The sequence below is a fragment of the Bison bison genome, unplaced genomic scaffold, assembly GCF_000754665.1.
Source record: "Bison bison bison isolate TAMUID 2011002044 unplaced genomic scaffold, Bison_UMD1.0 scf7180017864498, whole genome shotgun sequence".
In the NCBI taxonomy this organism is placed as follows: Eukaryota; Metazoa; Chordata; class Mammalia; order Artiodactyla; family Bovidae; genus Bison; species Bison bison.
The window spans coordinates 7,316,154-7,325,297 of record NW_011495057.1 but is presented as its reverse complement, the minus strand read 5'-3'; the positions used below and the strand labels follow the sequence as shown (position 1 = coordinate 7,325,297).

The 9,144-nt window shown below is 36.8% G+C and overlaps 1 protein-coding gene across 2 annotated transcripts in view; it reads left to right on the top strand.

The window, feature by feature from the left end:
- The window catches only part of CDH2 (cadherin 2, type 1, N-cadherin (neuronal)), a 251,009-nt gene that overhangs the window by 179,990 nt on the left and 61,875 nt on the right, over window positions 1–9,144 (top strand). For both annotated transcript variants that reach the window (XM_010828956.1, XM_010828957.1), the window contains 3 exons: window positions 193–419; window positions 2,496–2,642; window positions 4,430–4,585. In XM_010828956.1, the coding sequence (XP_010827258.1) occupies window positions 193–419; window positions 2,496–2,642; window positions 4,430–4,585 (530 nt within the window). The remainder of the gene's footprint in view (window positions 1–192; window positions 420–2,495; window positions 2,643–4,429; window positions 4,586–9,144) is intronic.

Genomic DNA, 9,144 nt, shown 5'->3' with positions numbered 1-9,144 from the left:
CGAAGGATATGAGTTTGGGTGAACTCCGGGAGTTGGTGATGGACAGGGAGGCCTGGCATGCTGCAATTCATGGGGTCGCAAAGAGTCAGACACGACTGAGCGACTGAACTGAACTGAAGCTGGATATAGATTTAGATGGATAATTGTTTTTGCCTTTGTAATATAATTAATTTTATTCATTTATTTTTACAGTGAAGTTTAGCAACTGCAATGGGAAAAGAAAAGTACAGTATGAGAGCAGCGAGCCAGCAGATTTTAAGGTGGATGAAGATGGCATGGTGTATGCCGTGAGAAGCTTCCCCCTCTCCTCTGAACACTCGAAGTTCCTGATATACGCTCAAGACAAAGAGACTCAGGAAAAGTGGCAAGTAGCAGTAAAACTGAGCCTCAAACCAGCACTACCTGAGGATTCAGTGAAGGTAGAGTATCTAAGTGTGGCTTTGGATGGACTTAATCAGGATTGTATAGTTTGAACTACGTGCATACTTTGCATCAGATCAATGAGTGGCCAGTACTGGAATTTTTATCAACTTCAGTTGCTGCAGTACTATTTTGTTTTTTTGTTGTTTTTTTTTTAATTTTACAGGATATTTTAGATTAAATGTTTTATCAGCAATCCTAAACTGTATTTGAAAGATTTGTTTATACTTTGAGATTTATAACTTAAATTTACTTAGAAATAGTTGTTTGTTTTAAATTACTTAGAAGCTTTACAAGCTGTTAAACTTAACCACAAGATAAACAGTTGTTTATAAGTTGTCATCAGACGAACTTATGGCAGGGGAAGTAGAGATTTACAGTAGTAACAGGAAAACATTTCTGCCAAGGAGTATTGGGTTTTTGTCTTGTCCCTCAATAATCAAATTGGGGAATTTGAATTATTTATGCTATGGACGTGACTTTTAGGAATAATACAGTCCCTCTGGTGGAAATTGCTGTAAGACAAGATAAAACAAATAAGATACACTTTTTTTTTATTTTATTTTATTTAACTTTACAATATTGTATTGGTTTTGCCATATATCAAAATGAATCTGCCACAGGTATACATGTGTTCCCCATCCTGAACCCTCCTCCCTCCTCATACCATCCCTCTGGGTCGTCCCAGTGCACCAGCCCCAAGCATCCAGTATCGTGCATCGCAACACTTTTAACAGAAAATTTATTTCAACTGAACATTTGCTAAGTACTTCTTTTGTGTAAGCCACTATTTTAAGAATTTTAAATAAGATACAATAACTTCTTCAGTAAAGTTATGATAACACTATTAGTTTCTGAATATTATAGTTCTTTGAGTTAATTGGAAATAAATATGGGGGCAATGCCATATTCATATAATTGGTCTGTAATTTTATGAACTATAACTGTTACATTAAAACATAAGAATACACATATTCATTGTTGGTATTGTAAATGTGAGAGCCACAGCAATAATCAAATGTGAATAAATATTAGAGAAAAAGATATCATTTTTTCTCTTATACCAATGTTAGACTTTCATTATGTGAAATGTAATTTGTTAATCTATTAACTGTGAAGGGAAATCATGTCATTTGGGTAATATAAAATAAGGATCTGGTAACTAATTGAATGAAAAGATGCTTTTGTTGTTGTTGAGGATTCACTGTGTTCCAGCAAACCAGCTTGGATGTTTGCATTGAAGCAGCGTGGGCTAATGGCTAAAATGTCCACAGATACAGGGAAAAACAGAAGAAAATGTTGACATCTAGCAGAGATTAATACCCCATGTGCAAAGTGGGTCATCTATAGCATCCATCATAGCTGACATAGGTTTAGAATAATTACAGCATTAATTCTGTGGGATTTAATAGGGTCATAAATATTTGAGACGTTCCTTAGCAGTATGTATTAAACTTCTCTTGGAATTCAAATTATATTTTAGCACATCAAGATCTAAATTTAATGTACAGTAGCACATTACCTGAACTGTGGTTTAAACTAATGAGAAATGTATAAAGGGTACTATTAAATTTTGCTCAATGTTAACTACTATCTAAGATGGTTTATAGAAACTGCAAATAGTTTACACAGCTGAGCCACCTAATACATTGTTTGGTATTTCATTTTTCAATAAACAGTGTCACCCACAATTTTATGGTGAAATTGGGAAAAATCGCTCAGTTGTGTCCAGCTCTTTGCGACCCCATGGACTATACAGTCCATGGAATTCTCCAGGCCAGAATACTGGAGTGGATAGCTGTTCCCTTCTCCAGGGGATCTTCTCAACCCAGGGATCTAACCCAGGTGGATTAGATTGCAGGTGGATTCTTTACCAGCTGAGGCACCAGGGAAGCCCACAATTTTATGGTGCTTTCTATTATTTTAATAGGGGGATGAGAACAGGGCCTCCAGACTTATTTTCTTGCTTATAATAAAGTGTGATTCTATACTTACAGGTATCCATTGATATTGATGTACTTTCAGAAAGTGTTTTTCTAGTACTCAGGAATGTCTTCTTGTATTTTCATGTGAAGGAATCACGAGAAATAGAAGAAATAGTGTTTCCAAGACAAGTGACTAAGCACAATGGCTACCTGCAGAGGCAGAAGAGAGACTGGGTTATCCCTCCCATCAACTTGCCAGAAAACTCCAGAGGGCCTTTTCCTCAAGAGCTCGTCAGGGTAGGGTGACACAATTTCACTGATCTCTGTGGCATGTGTTCAGTGTATGTTAGAAGTGCTTTTGTCTCTTTTTTCCACAAAATAGAGTTTAAGACATGTGTGTACTATTTTGTATTGATGAAATGTCTCTAGGGTTGCAAAGAGTCTCTTTTTCATTACCTTGGGTTATTTACAGGCAGAGCTTTCTGTGGGTCCATCCAGTGTGCCATGGATGCTGAAGTTTGTTCGGTGTCTGAATATATACACCCTAGTTGCACAGAGTTGGACACGACTGAAGCGACTTAGCAGCAGCAGCTCCCTCATACATTCACACCCACACCGTACCCTTCCCCTTCCACCTTATCTTCCCTGTCTGAAAGCTGCATTCCCCATGATGATCTTTGCCCTCTACAGATAGCTTCTGGGCCAAAGAAAAAATAAAGGGGCAATCATTGCTAAAAATGCCAGTACTGAGTGCATTTGAGAGATTTTTAAAGAAATAAAAAAATGACCTCTGATACCATTAACGGACTCCCTGGGGCTGCGCAAAAAACACAGGCTTTCAGATTTGAAGAGCAAGGTTTTTTTTTTTTCCAGTTACTCTGAATGCATGCTATCAGACCCAGGGGGGGAAAAAAAATGACAGACATTTCTATATGCTTAGTAAAATTAGCAACTTGTTATTTATTACAAAAAGAAAATGAGACAACTAGCTGTATTCTCAAATTTAGTAGAAAGTAATGTTTCTGTATATGATTAATTTAGCATTTCAATACATACTTACTGAAGGCTGTATTTTTTAATGTCATTTATTTGTGTTGTCCAGTCTATGGTAATATGTATTATAATTAAGTTTAACAGTGAAATATGTAACCTCCAAATCAAGGTGTTTTCTATGTTTCTACTTTAATAGAGAATGAGAAAATTAAAGAATTTTGCCTTAACTAAAAAAACAAGACAAAAACTGGATTCTGTTACTGGATTAAAAGTATTTGTCTAATATAGAGATATTTCTTATTACCACCTCCAAACAGTATTGCTCAAATGCCCTTTTTTCTGTCCTATTCTTCCTCCTTTTCTGCAGCCTGTTTCTATGATGTTAGGAACATCAAAGGACATATATGTTCCACTCATCTGTAAGCTTATTTTTCCAGGAAATGTTGTATTTGGAGGAGAAAGCAGTGAGCCTGTAACAGATATAATTTTTATGCATAGGAGATATCTATTATAAAATCATTTCTTGCATGTTTTGTTATTAATAAAGAATGTGGGGTATTGGGTGCCAATTTAATATGGGAAGCTTTGGTTGCAATGAAAAACATCAGCACAATGCAAGTACAGAAATCTGACTCCCAGGCTCAACCATAGTCTTAGAGTTCCCACCTGAGGCTCTTTCACACTATGAATAGACAGTTATTTCTTGTCCTAACTGATGCAAACAAGTAAATATTTTTTTCTTCATTAAATTGGACACCTGTTACTGGGTTAAATATTCTAACCTCCAAATTTCCAGGAGAGACTTGGATTCTGTTTAAAAATGGACACTCCTTAAGTTTGACTTTTGTGCTGCTCCTAGTGACTGTTCTTTAGATGTTAACATTGGCCCAGTCCTGCTAGTGACAGGTGACATCTCTTTTGAAGCCCATCACCAGGAAGCAAGAACAAGGAATAAGACTGGGAGACCTTCAGGAATTTTCTGGGAAGAAATGGTGTATGTTTGGAAGAGGCCATGAGGTGTAGCATGCTCTGTCTCTGATAATGAGCTCATTTAGTCCCTTGTTTAATGTGACTGTCTTCTTGACCCTCAGATCAGATCCGATAGAGATAAAAACCTTTCTCTGCGGTACAGCGTAACTGGGCCAGGAGCTGACCAGCCTCCAACTGGTATCTTCATTATCAACCCCATCTCGGGTCAGCTGTCGGTGACCAAGCCTCTGGATCGTGAGCTGATAGCCCGGTTTCATGTAAGATCTCAACAGCTGTTAATTCTTTGTATTCACACTCTTCCAAATACATGCAAGGTTTAACATTTGTCTCTCATATTAGTCTTAAAGCTTTGATCCTGAATGTTTTAATGCTAGAAATGTATCTGTAGCCTTTTCAATTTAATATTTTTTTTATTTTTATGAAACAATTGTTTTTATAAAATTGATGAATGCTCATGATAAACAAACAATGCCAAGGAAAAACTAAAAATTGCCTTAAGTCATATTACTATTTGCATGCTGATACTTGCCTTCAGATATGTGGTTAAGAACTTACAAGAACAAATTGCCATGAAGGGATCAAAGCTATTTCATGTAAATTACATACTGATCATTACATTTTTAATAGCTGTATAGTATTCCACTGAATGTATATAAACTATAATTTTAACAGCAAGTTCTTATAAAAATATTGGTTTGGCCCAAAAGTTCATTTGGGTTTGTTGTAAGACTTCATAGCAAAACCCTGATGAACATTTTGGCCAACCAAGTACATTTATGTTTGTCAGTTTATCTCCTGATACTATGATTACTATTAATTAGCATCATACAAAATGGATAGCATATTTTCATTTTGTTATTTGTTGATCATATTATCTCCAGAAAGATGTGCCATTTTTATCTACCTACTGAGAATTAAGATTTCTCTTTTCTGATTAACCCTGCCAATACTTGGTTTCATTAACCTGCCAATCTGAGCAATAATTTCTTAGATATACTATCCAGTTATATTTCTTATGCTAATTTTATGTTACTTTTCTATTTTATTCATTTCTTGATTGAGTTATAACAGCTTTTGTATGTAGTTGTGCTGTGTGTGCTTAGTCACTCAGTCGTGTCTGACTCTTTGCAGCCCCATGGACTTTAACCCAATAGGCTCCTTTGTCCATGGGGATTCTCCAGGCAAGAACACTGGAGTGGGTTGCCATGCCCTGCTCAAGTGGATCTTCCCAACCCAGGGATCAAATCCAGGTGTCCCACATTGCAGCCTCCTGCAATTCTTTACCATCTGAGCCACCAGGGAAACGCTTATATATAGTTATATGTTCCTGTTTTTAAATATATGTATGTATTTAAATGGAGAAGGCAATTGCACCCCACTCCAGTACTCTTGCCTGGAAAATCCCATGGATGCAGGAGCCTGGTGGGCTGCAGTCCATGAGGTCGCTAAAAGTCAGACATGACTGAGCGACTTCCTTTCACTTTTCACTGTCATGCATTGGAGAAGGAAATGGCAACCCACTCCAGTGTTCTTGCCTGGAGAATCCCAGGGATGGGGGAGCCTGGTGGGCTGCCGTCTATGGGGTCACACAGGGTCGGACACGACTGAAGCGACTTAGTAGTAGTAGTAGTAGTAGTAGTATGTATTTAGAACTGATTTTCCCAATTAAAAATTGTATTGAGTAATTAAAAAATCAAGAATTAATATTAAAATATAAATTCAAGAAAGCATTTTTCTTTCCTTTTTTTCTAGCCATGCTTGGCCATTTTTCTGGAAGAGGATTTCAACAATTTTTTTTCATGTGTTTAATAGAGAAACTTAAATTGATCTTTATTCCTACTCCAATTTCTATATGAATAGCTAATAAAACTTTTAATGAAAGTATCATTTTCTCTTAGAAAAGAATATAGGTACAATGTAAAAACTTTTCAAGTAATACAGTATTAGTAATAAAGTAAGAAGAATTTGCAATCCCAGTACATAAACTAGTCACTTTTCTTTAAGTTTGGTAATATTCTGTAAGATGTTTCTTTGTGTATAGGTTCATAAATATATTTTTTTGAAATTGGGATTATTCTCTGAAACCAACTTTTGTCACTTAGCAATCATAAGATTTAGCATCTTTCCACATCTGGAATCATTATTTGTTTCTATTATTATTTTTGATTGCTTGCTTTAACATAATTGTAACTAATTACCTACTGGCAGATACTTGGATGATTTAGTTCTTTCTACTTTATTTTACAACTATAAATCATCCAGCAATGAACAGCTTTCTGTACATTTTCCCATTATGTCCTCAGAAAAAATTCCTAAAATTGGAATTATTTGATAAATATAGTGAAATTGTTCTCTTGAAGAGTTGTATTGTGTTCCAGTACCTCCCCACTATAAAATAGATACTTGTCATTCCATATCAATTCCGGGCATTATTTATTTATTGCCAGTGCTATTTCTGAAAAATTTATCTTGATGCTTAAAGTTGCATGTGTTGAATATCCAATTAAAGTAAATTCCCTATTCCCGTCTTATGTTGAATTTGGGGTGGGAAAGTTATTACCTTTTCCTCCATCCACTTATAATAACCTTTTATCTACTAGAGATGTTGATACATGATTTTCATATATTTCCTTTGTTGTTATTTGTTTTCGAACTTTGTTTATCATTTTTCCCTCACTATAACTTACAGTTGTTATGTTACGATATTTGTCATTGTTTTGATTTTATCATGCATTCTGGCTTTCTTTTTATTAATTGTTGGCTGTGCTGGGTCTTTGTTGCTGTGTGGGCTTTTCTCTAGTTGTGGCACTCAGGCTTCTCATTGCAGTGGCTTCTTTTCTTGCAAAGCACAGTCTCTAGGGCGCGAGAGCTTCAGTAGTTGCGGCTCCTGGGCTCTAGAGCACAAGCTAAATAGTTGTGGCACATGTGCTTTAGCTGCTCTGCGACATGTGGCATCTTAGTTCGCAGACCAGAGATCAAACCAGCATCTCCTGAATTGGCAGGTGAATTCTTTACCACTGAGCCACCAGGGAAGCCCCCCATTCTGGCTTTCTGGAATTGTTTAAAAAGATCTTTCCTACTCCAAGATGCTAATCTCCTGCATTTTATCTGTTTTATTTATTTATATTTGCATCTAAATGTTTAACCTCTGTGGAGTTTATTTTAGTAAAAGAAGGAAGGTATATAGATCGCCTTTGCTTTTCCTTTATGGCCAGCCCAGTTGTCCCAACACTATATATTGATTTAGTATTCTGATTCATTTAGCATCAGTGTCACGATCATACTTAGTTGTCCCATACTTTTTATGTCACTTATGCTAATGTGTTTTTTAGACTGTTTTTCACATTAATATATTTTTTGAATTTTTGCACTTGTACAAACTTTTAAAATTATTTAAGTTTTGAAAATTATTATACAGATAGATATAGACATAAGGTAGAGCAAGACACCATGGACATAAACTGGCAAATAAGCATATGAAAAACTAAACATGTGTTTTAAAGCCTAAGTATCACTCAATTCTCTCCTCCCAAGGGCCTTGATTGTTTTACTAACCAGTTCTCTTAAAAGCCTTAATGAACAGGTAATTCTAATGCTTTTTATTAATACATTGTTCTAAAATATAAAGAAGTTTTCAAGCCTTTTACAAAACAGCATCACGTTAATAGGGCAACTTAGTAAAGGTGGCAGGGCTTCCCAGGTGACGCAGTGGTTAAGAATCCACCTGCCAATGCAGGAGATTCAAAAGACGTGAATTGGATCCCTGGGTTGGGAAGATCCCCTAGCATAAGAAATACCTACCCACTCCAGTATTTCTGGTTGGCACATTCCATGGACAGAGGCGCCTGGAGGGCTACACTCCATGGGGTTGCACAAAACAGGACATGACTGAGCACACACATGGATGGAGTGAAGTAGCATGCAGTAGACCAGTCTCTAATTAAACTATCCTGTAATTTATGAGTACAAAAAATACCAACCCCAAAATTCGAAATATTTCTTCTGCATGAATTCTTACTGGCTGAAGTCATGTGGTTAAATCTCAAAAAATAAATATTTTCAGGTCAGTGTTGGGGTAAATTCTTGCTCTCCAGATTCTCACTACTTGCACATAAATGAGCAATATTGATAGCAAAATAGAATTAATTATAGAATGGCAGGGACAGTTCAGTATTAAAATCTCTTAATGTAATATATTAAATAAGTCAAGGGAAAAAGAGACTCTATAAGTGTTGAAAAGGCTTGTCTAATAAAATTTACAGTTTCCTGTGCTTAGTTCAGTCGCTCAGTTGTGTCCGACTCTGCGACCCCATGAATCGCAGCTCACCAGGCCTCCCTGTCCATCACCAACTCCCGGAGTTCACTCAGACTCATGTCCATCGAGTCAGTAATGCCATCCAGCCATCTCATCCTCTGTTGTCCCCTTCTCCTCCTGCCCCCAATCCCTCCCAGCATCAGAGTCTTTTCCAATGAGTCAACTCGTCACATGAGGTGGCCAAAGTACTGGAGTTTCAGCTTTAGCATCATTCCTTCCAAAGAAATCCCAGGGCTGATCTCCTTCAGAATGGACTGGTTGGATCTCCTTGCAGTCCAAGGGACTCTCAAGAGTCTTCTCCAACACCACAGTTCAAAAGCATCAATTCTTTGGCGCTCAGCCTTCTTCACAGTCCAACTCTCACATCCATACATGACCACTGGGAAAACCATAGCCTTGACTAGATGGACCTTTATTGGCAAAGTAATGTCTCTGCTTTTGAATATGCTATCTAGGTTGGTCATAACTTTCCTTCCAAGGAGTAAGCGTCTTTTAATTTCG